Below are 16,962 nucleotides of genomic sequence, written 5' to 3'. Positions count from 1 at the left end.
AAGCATAGATAGTCTACTTTATATATCCATTCTGTAATTGTAGGTATAGTAGCAGTATTCCAATATTTAGGAATAAGGAACTTTGCAGCGTTCGATAAGTGCGGCAATAGAGATTTCCTATATCTTGCCGGTGGTGTCTCCGACAGGTGTAATAAGCAGGCCCAAGGGTCCATAGGGGCAGGTTGCCCCATTATGGAGGTGATACGTTGGGTGACTTGTATCCAAAAGGGTTTAATCTTAGGACAAAACCACCATATATGCCCGTGGGTGCCTGTAAAGCCACATCCCCTCCAACATTCCGAAGAATGGGACGGGTGTATTGCATGGAGGCGATCCGGTGTATAATACCACCTTGCAAGTAGTTTAAATGAGGCCTCTACTACATGAGTACTAATAGAAGATACAAAGTTGAGGCTAAGTAGCCGCTTTTTCTGAGAGCCAGTCAAGGTGTTACCCAGTTCTGCCTCCCATTGTGAAATGTATAAAGGATCTTGAGACGTCCGCGAAGAGAGCAATATTTTACACATTTGCGTGAGGCCATGTGTTGGAGAATCAGTTTGTGACAATAATGTCTCCAATGGGTGTCAATTTTCAAAGGATCTAATTGGTTTGGGGAGAGAGGAGACAAAGTGATGTAGCTGGTGATATCGCCAGTTATCCAGAGGTCTAATATCGAACTTATTCTGTATTTGTTGCAGTGAACTAATAAGGCCAGAGTCCTGTATGACCTCATGTAGCTTGGGAGATTTATTAGTAGACCAGTGTCGTAGGCCATTGTCCAGATGGCCTGGGAGTTAAAATGAGTGACCCCGCAGGGGTAGTAAAGGAGAGTTATAGGGGCCCAATAGTTGAGGATATATTTTGGACCAGATAGTTAGAGTGGACCTAGTCAGTGGGGAAGTAGACCTCTGGAGCTCTCCATATCCTGGTGGAATCCAGGGTATCGTCAATAAGGACTGGCCAGCTAAAGAGGATTCCAGATCGACCCACCATTTGCGCCCCAACTGATAGGTCAAATCCAATACTCTATGAAGGGCAGCGGCGTAGTAATATAAGGTAAAGTCCGGAAGGGCCAAACCAACCTCCTGTCTGGTCCTGATGAGAGTCTGTCGAGAAATCCTGGCTCTAGACTGATTCCAAATATATTTATCAACCTCTTTACGCAGGGACCTAAAGTAACATTCTGGTAAGGAGATAGGCAGCGTTTGCAGCAAATATAACACCCTTGGCAAAACTTTCATTTTAATAGCATTGATCCTACCTGTCAAAGTGAGGTAAGGTCGATCGTTAGTCCACTTAGACCAGTCTGACTTTATGCTATTCAATAGTGGGATATAATTATACTGCATCAAATCTGAGAATTTAGAAGTCAGATTTATGCCCAAATATTTCAATTTGCAAGATTTCCACATGAAAGGTAATGAACAGCGTAAATGTTGGCATTCCTGAGGGGAGGCCGTGAGATTCAATATTTCAGATTTGAGTAAGTTAATATTAAAATTTGAGACCAAGCCAAATTGTTCAAATTCCTTAAGAAGGTTAGGTGTTGAAGTTCTAGGCTGTCTCACAAAAAAGAGAATATCATCTGCGTATGCTGCTATTTTATTCTCATAACCTTGCACTTCAATACCCTTAATATTTACATTATTCCTGATAGAGATAAGCATAGGTTCCAAAGATAGTGCAGATAAAAGGGCATCCCTAACGGGTGCCGTTGTGAAGTTGAAAAACTTGGGACAGGCTACCGTTAACCTTAATTTGTGCCGTGGGTTTGTGATAAAGGGTCTTAATTGAGTGTAACATTCTAGGGCCTAGCCACATGTGTTCAAGTGTGGCATTTAAAAAGTCCCAATCGACTCTATCAAACACTTTTTTAGCGTCGGTAGAAAGAATCATAGTCGATAGGGTTGATATAGAAGCGTGTTTAACCAGTGTCAGTGCACGTTGCGTGTTATCTCTGGCCTCCCTGCCCGGTATGAACCCTGACTATTCTGCTGAAATAAGATGGGATAATAATGGAGCCAGGCGATTGGCTAAAAATTTTGGCGTATAATTTAATAGCAGCATTAGTAAAGAGATAGGCCTGTAACTACTACATACAGTTGGGTCCTTGAGGACTGAGATATGAGCGTGTAGCGTAGCGGGATCAGGGGGTCTACCAGTGGGGAAAGTATTTAAGTACGTGCATAGGTGAGGTATTAGTGTTGTTTGAAAGACTTTATAGTACTTTAATGGAAACCCATCTGGGCCGGGGCTTTTCACTGTCGATGATGTGGTTATAGCCTTTGTTTAGTACGTGTTCCGATATTGGGGCTTCTAGGGACAGCATAGTCGTCTGATCAATTTGAGGGAAAGAGAGATTAGCCAGGTACGTACGAATTAAATTGTCATGTATTTTTTTAAGTTGTTTAGAGCAGTGCTCCCCAACCTTTTTATCGCCGCGGACCGGTCAACGTTTGATAATTTTACCGCGGCCTTAGTGAGGGCTCTCCTGTGGCCACACCAGCCAGTTTGCCCGCAGCATATCCCGTCACTGAACCCCCTGCGCTAAATGAAGCCCCCGGCCGCAGGTGCAGTGACTCCCTCCACCGCCTCTCTGCCACCTGCACCGCTACAGATGCGGCTCTCTAATAGTGCAGCCGCTCGCTTCTCAAGGGTATACTGAGGCGATCCGGGCTGGCTGGAGCAGACAGATGCGGCCCTCTAATCATGTATGTTAGACAGAGAGCCTCCCGAGTACCCCTTGAGGAGTGAGCGGCCGCACGATTAGAGAGCCGCATCTGTAGCGGTGCATGTGGCAGAGAGACGTTGGAGGGAGGGAACCATTGCACCTGCGGCCGGGGGCCAGGCTAACAGTGATGTGATCGCTAACAGTGATGTGATCGCCTGTGCCGCCTGTTGTCTTCACAGCACACACGCCGGAGCATACAGCTGTCCCTTCTCTGTGTCACAGACTTTACTGCAGTTCATTGTACAAAGTTTTTACAATGAACTGCAGTAAAGTCTGTGACACGGAGCTGGGCAGAGCAGAGTCGGAGCGCTGCTTTGCCTGCGGCCCGGTACCATTTGATCCACGGACCGGTACCGGGCCGCGGCCCGGGGGTTGGGGACCACTGGTTTAGAGGGATCGGGTCTCACATTATATAATTTAGAATAGAATTCCCTAAAGGATTGGGCTATCTCTTTCTTGTAGTATGTGATAGTGTCTGCCACAGTCAACTTTAGGAATAAAACCAGCATTTTGACGGGCTCGTAAAAGACGGGCCAGTCGTCTGCCTGGCTTATTTCCAAATTCATAGGTTTGTTGGAAAAGATAGTTCAAGGATCTAGTATATTTAGTTTGTAGAACCTTACGTAATTCTTCACGTGCTTCAGATAGTTCCTGGAGAAGGGCTTCTGCTAGGGATTGTTTGTGTGCTCGCTCTAAAGTGGTTATCTTATGAGTCAATCAGCCATATTGATGACAAAAAATCATAGGATCTGGATGGAAAAATTCAGTTGTATCCAGCTGTAGATCCATCTCACAGTCAATATAATAACCAGATCAAAGTGTACAAAAGCTCTATTGGCAGTGCATGGACCTCTATGGGATGCTTCAGATGAAATGCAGGAGGTGCAGAAAATAAAAAGCCCCTGGCCAAATATTGAGAAACCACAAAGCGTTTGTTTTATCATACACTGCAAAAGGACACGCCAATTTGTTTTTAACAGCCCTCCTTTACTGGGGCTTAAATTGCTAGATAGAATCTAGATGGGTTGATAAGAATCTAGGACGTGGATGGCTTAAAAATGATAAACATGAAAATCTGAATGGCGGGCTTACCTTAAGTGTACCACACATAAAAACAAAAATGTTTTACAGCTTACTAGTTAGATAAGGTGCCTGTATTAGTTTTCTTATTTTCAGGATTTGTTGCTTTTTTTTTTCACCTGGCAATCCTGTGAATAACAAACTTAGGGGCTCATTTGTCAAATTTCCAATACTCGTCAGTGCCAAAATGGGGCACTAGTGCTGGTGGACAGCATCTGTCTGGCTGTACGCTGGACAGAGCTTTTATAAATGAACACCCTATTGTCCCTTGGTGGCTATATTCACTCCTCCACTCTATCTATGAAGACAACCATGGTTGCCAACCAAGCTGGACTTCAAACATGTTTGTCTTTGTTCATCTTCATTAACTGGCAGTTAGGCCTGGTTCACACCTGAACGTTTTGTAGCGCATTCAACACTCTACGAACGCTCTACAAAACGCTCAAACATGAAAATCCCATTGTTTTCTATGGGTATGGTTCACACCTTGCCGTATTTCAGCCCGTCTGAACGTGCTACAAAACGGCCTACGCCTGAAAAGGTACATGAGCTTCTTTGCTGCGTTTTTGGTGCGCGTTTCCATTGGGATACAGCCAAGTAGCCCTCGGATCGCGCGTTTGTTGCACGTTTTTTTTCTGCGAATCGCAGTAGAAACGTGCGACAAACGCGCATATATCGATACGCCTAGGTGTGAACAGAGCCTTAAGATTACTAGTTTCTAAAAGAAAGATAAGATTGTTCTTGCTGTCTGCTCAGCCCACAGCAAGTGGGCCCTGCTTTTCTGCAAGATCAACAGGTATTTTCTGTACTTTCCAAAACAATAAAAACCAATGCTGCCACCACATCATTACAGGTAAGCTACATTATATTACATTTTTGTTCTTCGGTTTAGTTATCCTTTTAGGATTGTCTTTTTACAGGCATTTGCATTTTGTGTCCACCGATCTATACAGTAGATCTGCCTTAAATCTATTGTGCAATCCTCTGTCATTCTGCCAGCAGAGGTTGACATGAGTCAGCACAATCTTTTAATTAACTCCTTTCAAAGCAACAAAGCAACAGCAGGAATCTTAGCATGCTGTTTAACACCAACAAATTCATAATTTGATTCCTCAAGTTTGTAAAAGCCATTTGAATCCAGGCCTCATTTACTCACTGTGCTTATTTCTGGGGGCGGATTCCTGTCATCTGTCTCTATCTGGAGGTAATCGATCCATGTTTGATTACATCCGAACACAGGCTGACAGTAGCATTGATTTGTACAAGCTGGGCGGCTGCAACTGTCCGCCACCACCTGTGATCCCTGCAGAAATCTGCCTCCGGAAATGAACGCCTTGTGAATGAGGCCTAACACAAGAAAATATTGAATAATCCAAATAGAAGTTTTATTTATGGTAAATACAATGTGTAAAACATAGTTTTAGGTATACTAATATAGTATCAATGTACATGGGGATCACCTTAGCCAAATGTGAATTGATCCATTTTGTAAAGGTTCTCTTTTGCACTGCTTCTTGTTCATCTGTGGAAGAAAAATAACACTGAATTAGCACAGAAGGGGACACAGTGTCAATAAAGGAATGATTTTGTATTAGACTAAGCAATGCTTCTTTAAAATGTGCATTATACAATCCCTTATAACTTATTATACATAAAACATGTGGAATGGTGACTGGAAGAAAAAGCATAGAATTTAATTTCTCTATTGTAAGTGCATAGTGTTTATCCCAGTGCGATAGTATATGAATCGTATACAAAGGGCGGAATTATAACTTTTTCTGGCTATACTATCTATGGGGACATTATCAGCCTTGTTTTATAAGACATATCCAATATTAAACAAATAATAAAACAGAAGCTTTAACTTTGTAAATATTCCGAAAAAAGAAAAACAAAACTGACTAAGGTTAATGTCAGATGGGTGTCTCTGTTGTTAGCGATCCTGCCACTGGTGATTTGTCGAAATCGAGAGCGGCAGGATCTATAAGAAGCTGCCTTATTGTCCCTATGGGATCACTCACTCTGTAGCTGACGAAGCGAGAAGTCTCTCCCACCGCTAGCGGTCAAATTCCAGGCAGTTCAGACCAGTATCAGAGTGACATGTCCCTGCATATGGCTACAGATTGAGCAATTGCATAGAGACAGAAAGGCAGCCTCTTTAGAGAAAGACCCTACCTACCCTAGCGGCAGAATCGCCCGTCTCACATCAGCCTACAAACTGCTATAGTAACCTTTTAAAAGAAAGAAGATACAAATCTTGCATGAGAACCTCAACAAAAATAGCCATTATATTGTATATTGTAAATGATATTTATAAATACATGTCAACTGCCAATGCCAAAGCACATTACACAGCCATGGTCACCTGTTTTCATTGTCAGTAAACTTACCCTGAAACATGACATGCAGGCAGCACTGAAGTGCATTCATGTGGAGAGAGAGTGGCAACAAAAAGGGTGCAGGAGATCAGCAGTGCCATTATTTATTGTACAAAATGATTTAGCAAAGTAAATAAATTCAGGTAGAGTTCGAATTAACAATTATTATAGGTATCTTAGGCAACACAAGGTGTCTGGATCTTCACTTGTATTGTTACCTTAGAGCAGAGGTGGGCAACTCCGGACCTCCGGGTGTTCTTTTCCCACAAATCCCAACATGCCTCTGCCTATGGGAGTGATGCCTGTAACTTTCAGCCTTGCATTGCCTCATGGGACTTGTAGTTCCACAAGGGCTGGAGGGCCGGAGTTGCACACCCATGCTTTGCACACTTTTTAGGTCATAACAAGTTCACTTTAAACGAACACAACCCCTAAAGATTCTTACATGATTATTGCTGGTAACCTCTTATTTTCAAAACTGGTCATATGCAGAAAAAGTGAAAAACATCTATAACGGATATGTACATATGACCAATGAATCTCTCATCAGAGCCGGCTGTGTCATTAATCATAAAGCTAGTGATATGTCTTTCCTTCCCTCAGCAGGAAAAAGATGCAGACATCATTGTTGTTAAAATAAACCTGGATATACAAATCTCCCCACAACTTCTCTTCCATCTAGACGTTGTCTACAGCACTGGAGTATTTTCCCTATGAAATATTAATATGCCTTCCATGAAGAGAAATTAGTTGGTAAATAATTGATTTGTTCCCCATGAATTTCCTTTATAGAAAGAGAAAGAAAGGAAAGAAATGGAATGTTTTACTGAAAAGCCATCCACACAGTTTGGCGTTGACCATAATCCTTGTTAGGAACAGGTCCTGTTGAAGAACCCTAAGCTCCCTAACAGGTGATTTCAGCTTATACTATATCGTTTTCAAACAGAGCTCAAAAATTATAATCTTATAATGACGTATTGGTAATAGTGAAAGTTGTAGACAGGTAGGGGATTACATTTCAGGGACTAGCTTGTTATTGGTATCTGGAGCCTTAAAGGAGAACTATGGGGTCAGTGTTTTTCCCCATAGTTCTCCTTGGGGTAACGGGAGGACACAAACTAGCATCCTCCCGTTACCCTAAGCTCAGTATACCGCAAGCTACAGCTCGCGGTATACTGAGACGCTGCACCTGGAGCGGATCCCGACTTAGATGACGGGATCCGCCCAGCTGCGTGAGTGACAGCTGGCTCTGCCTATCTAGAGGCAGAGCCAGCTGTACCCGCCCCCTCCCCCGTCCGTTCCGCCAGTCAGCGCTGGCAGATCGGAGCGGGGAGAGGGGAATCCAGCCCCTCCCCCTGTCACGGCAGAGAGCCGTGACAGGATCGAGAGGTGAGGGAACCCGGTATGTGTTCTCTCACCTCCCGATCTACTGAGCCGACCTGTGACAGTCTCATTGTCACAGGTCGGCTTAGAACTATGAGGTGAGTGGAAATCACTCATGTCATAGTTCTCCTTTAAAGCCGGTAAACTTGGCCCAACAGCAACAGATGTCCTTAAAAAAGAACTTCAGGCAAACATAAAACGTACCTTTGCTGTGTGGCTACCCCCACACTGCAAGGGTCAAGTACTCGTTTGGCTCAAATATAGCTGTATTACCCACCCGATGCCCCCTCTTACCAGCTCTCTCTGGGCTGCTAGACCGGTCCCTGCAGCCTCTTTTTCCCCAAGCTCCGGTGGTCTAGGGACCGTTGACGTCATCATGTCCATTGACCTGCATTGGACTTGAGGAAACCGAGGGAAATTTTGCAGACAGAGTGTAGGGGGAGAGAGGTAAGCTGACCGCCAGGGGACCAGAAATCAGGTGAGTATATCTGCTTTATTTGTGTCCCCCAGTTAAAAAAAAGAGCACTTAATCCTTGCAGCACAGGTAAGTTTTTTCTTAACCTGGAGTTCTTCTTTAAAGAATATGTGGAGGCAATGACAAAGGACAGTATCCTAATAAAACAACCTTACTACAGCTCCAAAAAAAAATCCAATTAAAAATAAAATGATTTACCTTGTTTTATAAATTGAACTCTATGGTCACGTGACAACAAAGCTTTCTTACCCATCCCTCCTACCCAGTGCTGGGGGGAATGTCTCCATTGTCTGAGGCTGTCTGTGTTTGGTGTGGTCAAAGGAAGGTAGGGGAACTGGCTATTTGCTAGTAATAGACAGTACACAGTGGCAGAAGAAGCCACGTGTACAAGATAGTTTCCTATAAAAGAATTGCAAAACTTCTAAATTAATTTTAAAGTAACCATACTAATTTTGGTGTGTGTGAGAGATAGCATAATGAACATGATGGTGCACCTGTAAATCCATGGAATACATAAAGAGGTTAATTGCCCTACTTGAGTGCCCCATCTACATGCCTCCATAGAAACCAAGATGATTATATCAGGACATGGATTCCGAAACAGTTGCATTGAAAACCTGTATTATGCAGGACTATATATTTGAAATAAGAATAGTCTACTGATCATTGGTCTACAATATAACCACTACTTAAAAGCTAATTTAAAGTATATCTAAAGCCAAAACCTGTTTTTTTAATAAGGAGGAGTTAAAACCATTTATGTTTTTGTGCTCCATTGGGGAGATTTCCCTTCACTTCCTGTCCCATGGACAGATCAGGAAACGAGAGAAAATCTCTCCAAAGTAAGACCGGCCATATATAGGACTCAAATGAAATTCATACAGTGAGTGGCCCTGCCAGATCGACAAATGTAGATTTTCAGCCAAAAAAGTGACCGCAACCAATCTACTGCAATAACTCTTCATGTAGTTTGTGAACTGTTGGCCTACATGACCATAACTGATTACCATTTAGTTTGCTAATGTGCTGTATCTGGTTTGCTCTACTACCTACAGTAAATGCCCCTTTCATTCACTGAAATCCATGGTCACGTGACGTTCCACCACTGAGTCTTCCTTCTACTTCTAGGCACAACCTTCTTCAGGTATTCGCATCACTACCTAAATAGCGTGAAAACTTTCTATTGGCTGTTCAGCACCAGGGTCCTTTTAGGATCCAGAACAGGGAACTCAGCGGGGATGTCAGCAAAAGGGGACTAGGCAGCATGGGCAAATCTACATTGCTGCATTACCTGTCCCCTTCACCCAGAAAAGGGGTTGGTAAGGGACCCAGAAGGCAGGCCTAGGGTAGTAAAACACTGCTTCACAAGGTATGTAAACAAACAAACAAACAAAACAAAACACTGCAGTGCTAATTAATAAAGCATTTGCACAGCATTACTGCCACTAGATGGAAATTGCTATGCTCCTCGGCTCCATCTAGAGGCATTAATGTCACACAAGTGTCATCCGCCCAGCTGTTACGCTTTAAAATCACCCCCTAATTGGGTGAAAGGGGGAGGTCAGAGGGGTGTTACTCTTTGGCCAGAAATGTGCTTTAACATGTTAGGACAACTTGTATGTGTACACTGAGTTGGGTAACCTATATGGTTGTACTGTCTTGTTGGGTTCCAAGCCCTACTCCATAAAAAGCATGGTTTCCATACACTGAACTGATGATGGGCAAAAAGCCTGAGACAGCTGTATGTAGTTTGGAATAAATGCTCTACAATATTAGGGTATTTTTGCACTGTTTATTAACGGTTCTGGATGTATATCTGGCTGATGGGGCATAAAGGAATCATTTACATGGCTCTGCCCACAGTCCTTAAATGAGGACTAATCCTCTTATTTTTGGGATATGCAATTGCATTAGACATGTGAATACCTTCTGTTCTAGGAAGGCTTTAGTATCCATTGTTCTAATAAATCGGTCACTGGACTTTCTTCCTATGGTGTGAATGTAAGCTCTGTAGTGCAGCTTCACATCCAACAAAAATACAACAACTGATAAACCATACAATAGCTGGTGACTTGTATAAACAGCACACAGCTCCAGCACAAAAGGAAGTGCCCTCCTAACCTTGTGTAAAAAGCTTTATCTCGCCCTGACGTCCCCAGAAGTGACTATTGATTTTCTTGCTGGCCTCAGTACTCAGCCTAAATAATGGAGTGATGGTAGTCAAGTGATTATCCTTAGCTGGATTTCATTATGGGAGAACAGAAAATTGGAACACTCGCTGGACAGAATAGTCATTGTTTTTACATACCAATCCTGGCTAAGGATATTACATAACCATCCTTGATACAACAACAGCAGGCTTGTTTTGTGCATGTTCAGCCGAAATAGAATAGAAGAAATGGCCAGCTATTCCTGAAGCCATGGACAAAATCCCAGTATAACGCAATTTAAAAGCAGCCATACCAGTGAGATCTTTGCTAATAATAAACGATCAATACCATGATCAATTCCTATTGACTGTATGGGAGTAGGAATTGATCATGTGGAACCTTTCAGACTTGTCTTCTTCTATGGCTCAATGACATGATAGCACATGTAATAACATGTAATAACGTATATTAAACTTGCCATACATTCTTACTAGATCCCCAAAACACACACATATACATTAAAAAAAAAACATGCCTGCACTATAGCACATCCAAATGCACCGTGGTGAAAACTCAAGAGGGAATTTATCAAAACTGGAGTGAACAAAATCTGGAGCAGCTGTGCATGACAACCAATAACCTTCTCTCTTTCGTTTTCAAATTTTAACGGAACAAACCGAAGAGAGAAGCTGATTGGTTACCATGCACAGCTGCTCCAGATTTTGTCTGCTCCAGTGTTGTGGTACACTGTGTTGACAAAAATGGTGCAGGAATGATTTTATGCATTGAGGCTTGTTGAAGGCTCATTCAAAATAATTAGGTTGCCATAATGCAACGTGCAAAATAGTCTATAGAAACTGGATGATCTCCTCTATTTGCAAGGAATTTTACTCTCAAATAAAATTGCACATTATGCTACAAAACTGATTATACCAGTTATCTAGATCAGTCTTTCTCAACTGTCTTCTAGCTTCCTCAAAGTTGCTGTCACATTTTCACATAGTGTTATGTGTTTCTGTGGTGCAGACGTTCTTGCCACCAGAACCAGAGAAACCCATGACACTAATCCAGGGCAAGCGACATTCAGGACTGCTCCCAACATTCAGATAAGGACAGAAGTCCGCCTCCATCCATACCTGCTCCGCCTCCTTCCCTCTGCCGCAGCTGCACTGACATGAAGATTAGAGGGTAGCTACCTAATGTAAAAGGTAGGTCTGATGTGAATGGGGGAATTGATGTGAAAGGAGAACTCTGATGTGAAAGGGGGACTCTGCTGTAATTGGGGGACTCTGACGTGATTTTGAGACTCTGATGTGAAGAGACTCCTGGTGTGAATGTGGAACAGTGATGTGAAAGGGGGACAGTGATTTGAAAGGGGACTCCTGGTGTGAATATGGGGCTCTGATGTGAAGGGGGGACTCTGATGCATCTGCGTCCTTATGCAGGAACCCGGACCCACACACATGTGCAGGTTTGGATGTGCACGTGACTGCGTTTAATTTAGTGCAGTAGCGTCGTCCCATAGGGAAGGACAGGCGGCTGTGCAGAATTGCACACAGCAGAACCTGTCCCGTATGGGATTGGGTCTTTTCACGGGCGAGCATGCCGTACAAATGTGTACGACCATCTGAATAAGCCCTAAAGCTGCACGTTTGTTAAAATTATTACCTCTAATGATGTGCCCCATTGGTGGCTGGCACCTTTATTAGGTAACAACTAACTTTCATTCTAACACTGCTGTAAGCATCAAACTTCCAGGGCTGACATTTACAGTTCCAGCTATAGCATAGTACATACAGTGAAGGTCTCATTTTCCATCTCATATATTTAGAAAACGACTTGTATGTATTTTTTTTTGTTTACTGAATGCAGGTGGTCTGTGAATGGAGGCAGGAAGGATGAGCAGCATGTACTCCCCTCATCCAATCACAGTACACCTTCTATTCTGTGAAAAGAATGCAAAATGTTTTCTGAATGGATGAGCTAGAGAATCATCAACCAGCTTTCCTTCACTATATATACTTTGTTAGAGCGGGACTGTAAGCTTCAGAACTGGAATTAAAGAAATGTAGAGTTTTTACCTAACACAGCAGCCATCCACCAATCAGACACATCATTAGGATTAAATCATTTTCTACATCGTATGAATTAAATACAAATTAGCTAAACTAGTTTTTCTTCTGATGTCACCATACGCATTAGAGTCACCATATACATGAGGGTCACCATACACATTTGGGTCACCATGCACATAGTTACATAGGGGTTTATTGCCGATCCAGATGTTGGATCGGCTGAGTCGAACTCCTTCTGCACTTCGGGTCGGCCGAACATGCTGAGCATGTTCGACCGACCCGAAGCCACACGAAGCAACTCGAAGTACGGCTGATTTCAGCCGATGTACGGCTGAAATTAGCCGTACCAGCCTGAAGTGAATAGCCGAACAGTGTTCGGCTCACTTCACTTCAGATCAGTCATTCACTCGGCTGCTCTCGGCAGCTTCGTGAATACACCCCATAGTATTTGAGGTTGTATAAAGACACAGGCCCATCAATTTCAACCTTATATGTAAGTGTGTGTATAGTGCGTGCGTATGTGTATGCGAGTCCCTGTGTGGTTCTAGGTTTTAAACGTACCTATACCCCTGTATGTTAGGGTCTCTGAGGAAGGTATCTAAATGCTTTTGGAATGATTCAATACTCTCAGCTGATACCACTGCTTGTGGCAGAGAGTCCCAGCATTTAACCACTCTGACTGAGAAGAAGCCCCTACAACCTTTGTGGTTAAATCTTTTCTCTACCAATTTTAAGTGGTGGCCTCTAGTGCTTGTTACGGAGTTTACTGTAAAAAAGTTTACTGCTGTTGTTGTTTACTGATGTTGTCATCACCACTAAACATTTTGTACATTACAATCATGTCCCCTCTTAATCTCCTCACTTCCAGCATGAACAAGTCTAAATTTAGCAACCTCCTTTCATAGCTTTGGTCCTCCATCCCCTTAATTAGTTTAGGGTCACCATATACATTAGAGTCACCATACACATTAGGGTCACCATATAAATTAGAATCACCATACACATTATGGTCACCATATTAAATAGAATCACCATACACATTAGGGTCACCATATACATTAGAATCCCCATACACATTAGGGTCACCCTATACATTAGAATAACTATACACAATAGGGTCACCATATAAATTAGAATCCCCATACACATTAGGGTCACCATATACATTTGAATCACCATACACATTAGGGTCACCATATACATTAGAATCACTATACACATTTGGGTCACCATACACATTAGGGTCACCATACATATTAGGGTCACCATACACATTTGGGTCATAATACATGTTAGGAGCACCATACACATTAGAGTCACCATACATATTTGGGTCACTATACATGTTAGGGTCACCGTATACATTAGAGTCACCATACACGTTAGGTTCACCATATACATTAGAGTCACCATACACCTTTGGGTCACCATACATGTTAGGGGCACCATACACATTACACTCACCATACACATTAGGGTCACCATACACATTAGAGTCACCATACATATTTGGGTCATTATACACGTTAGGGTCACCATACACATTAAAGTCACCATATACGTTACGGTCAGCGTACACATTCGAGTCACCATACACATTAGAGTCACTATAGACGTTTGGGTCACCATACACATTTGGGTCACCATACACATTTGGGTCACTATACACATTAGGGTTACCATACATGTTAGGGTCACCATACACGTTAGCGTCACCATATACAATAGGTTCACCATACACGTTTGGTCACCATACACAGTAGGGTCACCATACACATTAGGGTCACCATACACGTTAGGGTCACCATACACATTAAAGTCACCATATACGTTACGGTCAGCGTACACATTCGAGTCACTATACACGTTTGGGTCACCATACACATTTGGGTCACCATACACATTAGGGTTACCATACGTGTTAGGGTCACCATACACGTTAGGATCACCATATACAATAGGTTCACCATACACGTTAGGGTCACCATGTACAATAGGTTCACCATACATGTTTGCTCACCATACACTGTAGGGTCACCATATACATTAGGATCACCATACACATTTGGGTGACCTTACATGTGATGGTCACAGTACATGTTAGGGTCCCCATACACGTTAGGTCACTAATTTACAAAAAAACACAAGAAAGAGCGCTACTACCTGATATTGAATGGCATCTATTCATGAGAGAAGGAACAAATATATATGACTTACAGTTGGAAGTCTGCAAATGTGTCGAGGATGGTGAAACAAGGAATGGTGTACAGAGGGAGTCCAAGAACAAAATACTGCAGCACTGGATGGATGAGGGAGCGCTGTGGAGTTACCTAGCGGCACGCGTGCACGGCTGGCCAGGCCGGGCCACGGCGGCTGAGGGGGGAAGGACCGCGGCGGTTGTGGAACCGGGACCGCGAGCGGCTGTGTTCGGTGCGTGTGTAGTGGAGTCAAATCGATGGGCAAAGTGGACGCTGTGCACAGACGGGCTCGCTGTATCGTGATGACTACGCGTTTCGAGGCACAACCTCTTTGTCAAGTCTTAGGGCAAAGACCTGGCCAGCCGTGCACGCGTGCCGCTAGGTAACTTCACAGCGCTCCCTCATCCATCCAGTGCTGCAGTATTTTGTTCTTGGACTTCCTCTGTACACCGTTCCTTGTTTCACCATCCTCGACACATTTGCAGACTTCCAACTGTAAGTCATATATATTTGTTCCTTCCCTCATGAATAGATGCCATTCAATATCAGGTAGAAGCGCTCTTTCTTGTGTTTTTCTGTTTACCACTCGAATTGGCAGGGTCCTCTCCCTGCTAGTGAGAGCCTGCACACCATAATTCATAGCCCATGTTTTTTCCAGTAACCAATCATGAGTTGTGCGCTTATGTTTTTTCGTTTTGTTGCATTCACTAATTTACAAAACAATTAATGTGTTTTTTACACAGGATCTTTCTGCAAACATCTGTTAGAAAGATCCTGTATAGATAATCAGTAATTTCATTACATCTGTGTGTATGAGCAAGAAATGAGATTGTACAACCAGATTGTAGTGTGTGGTGAGCTTTAAAGGAGAACTATGAGGTGAGTGCTTTTCACTCATCCTCATAGTTCTAGCCGACCTGTGACAATGAAACTGTCACAGGTCGGCTCAGTAGATCCGCAAGTGAGCGAACACATAACGGCGTTCGTTCACTTCTCGATCCTGTCACGGCAGAGAGCTATGACAGGGGAGGGACTGGATTTCCCCCTTCCCCGCTCCGATCCTCCAGCGCTGACTGGCGGAATGGACGGGGGCGGGTACAGCTGGCTCTGCCTCTAGATAGGCAGAGCCAGCTGTCACTCACGCAGCTGGGCGGATCCAGACATAATTGTTGGGATCCGTTTCAGCTGCAGCGTCTCAGTGTACCGTGAGCTGTAGCTCGCGGTATACTGAGCTTAGGGTGACGGGAGGATCCTAGTTTGTGTCCTCCCGTTACCCTTCGGAGAACTATGTGGAAAAGCCCTAACCCCATAGTTCTCCTTTAAGCTCTCTATACACATTACAATCTGATTGTACAATCTCATTTAGATGTACCAACAAGTATTTAGTGCAAGGCCCTGTCTGATTGGATACAGATTCGTTGAATAGATTAGGTAGGTCCTCATATTACATAGTTTTGGAAGATCTAAAGTTAATTGCCCAAATATTATAGGGTTAGATTGTATCATGTATGGTGACCCTTGAAGTGACCATACACTATGCAATCTGATTGTACACTCTTCTTTATAAATATCATCAACTATCTAGTATAAAGGCTTGTCTGATTGGATGCAAATGGTACACATTGTTCAGCTGTGTTCTCATATTACATAGTTTTGGTAAATCTGAAAGAGATTGTACAAAATTGTACAATCAGATTGAATTGTGTATGGTCAGCTTTAGACACTGCACATTCGGGGGGAAAAACAACCTACAAGTTGCAAAAAAGAACAAAAAATGTTTTATAAAGAAAGAAAAAAGGGAGAATGACATAGAAATCAAGCTGCGTTACTTTGTAAATCTACCCCCACTGTGTAATTACAAGTCAACGCATACACCATTAATTAGCAGCCAGTGAAATAACAACGATTAATTAGGTAATAAAAACAACGATTAAAAGTATTCGCTGACTTACCCCGGAGATACTGAAAAAACCCGGTAACCAAATTCACAGAAGTGACCTTCCGGGTACCAACTTCTCTGTACAAAGCCATAGCAGCCCACCCCAGTCTACAAGTAAGACAGCAGCTGGGCTTGTCTGGTTACTGGAAGCCATTAATCCCACAAAGCATGTTGGCTTCCTCCACTTTCTGAATCAGTCTGACAATAGGAGAGCAGAGAATCCCATCCGCAGGGAGACTGAGAGGCAGCTGTTCTGTCATAGTGAGCGTTGCTCCATCTCCTGCCACCATTGTGTCTTCCTGATGTGCAATTCCATCTTCCCAAAGGACAGCCAATCGCTTCCCAGGAACCAGTGATGTCAGCAACCTACTTAATCTATCATGTGCTCAGGACAGCCCAAGGAAAACAAGCCGTTACGCTGAAGCAAGCAATTTTCTGCACACATCAGATGATGCTGCTTGGAGAGTACAGGGAAAGGATTGCATGTCAGAGGAGGTAAGGTTGTTGGATGATAGCGGCTATCATTTCACACAAATCAGTGCAAAACTATTCT

The 16,962-nt window shown here is 43.1% G+C and overlaps 1 protein-coding gene across 1 annotated transcript in view; it reads right to left on the bottom strand.

Annotated features, from left to right (window-relative positions):
• Positions 1 to 16,501, bottom strand: part of SYNE1 (spectrin repeat containing nuclear envelope protein 1) — a 334,610-nt gene extending 318,109 nt beyond the window's left edge. The window contains exons 1-2 of the mRNA XM_018560335.1: positions 16,423 to 16,501; positions 5,272 to 5,333 (exon numbers count right to left, since the gene is read on the bottom strand). Of these exons, the coding sequence (XP_018415837.1) occupies positions 5,272 to 5,333; positions 16,423 to 16,501 (141 nt within the window). The remainder of the gene's footprint in view (positions 1 to 5,271; positions 5,334 to 16,422) is intronic.
• Positions 16,502 to 16,962: the final 461 nt, after the last annotated feature.

The sequence above is a fragment of the Nanorana parkeri genome, unplaced genomic scaffold (genome assembly GCF_000935625.1).
Source record: "Nanorana parkeri isolate BGI_ZX_2015 unplaced genomic scaffold, ASM93562v1 scaffold450, whole genome shotgun sequence".
Taxonomy (NCBI): domain Eukaryota; kingdom Metazoa; phylum Chordata; class Amphibia; order Anura; family Dicroglossidae; genus Nanorana; species Nanorana parkeri.
The sequence above is the reverse complement of the archived record's forward strand: the minus strand, read 5'-3'. Positions and strand labels throughout refer to the sequence as shown.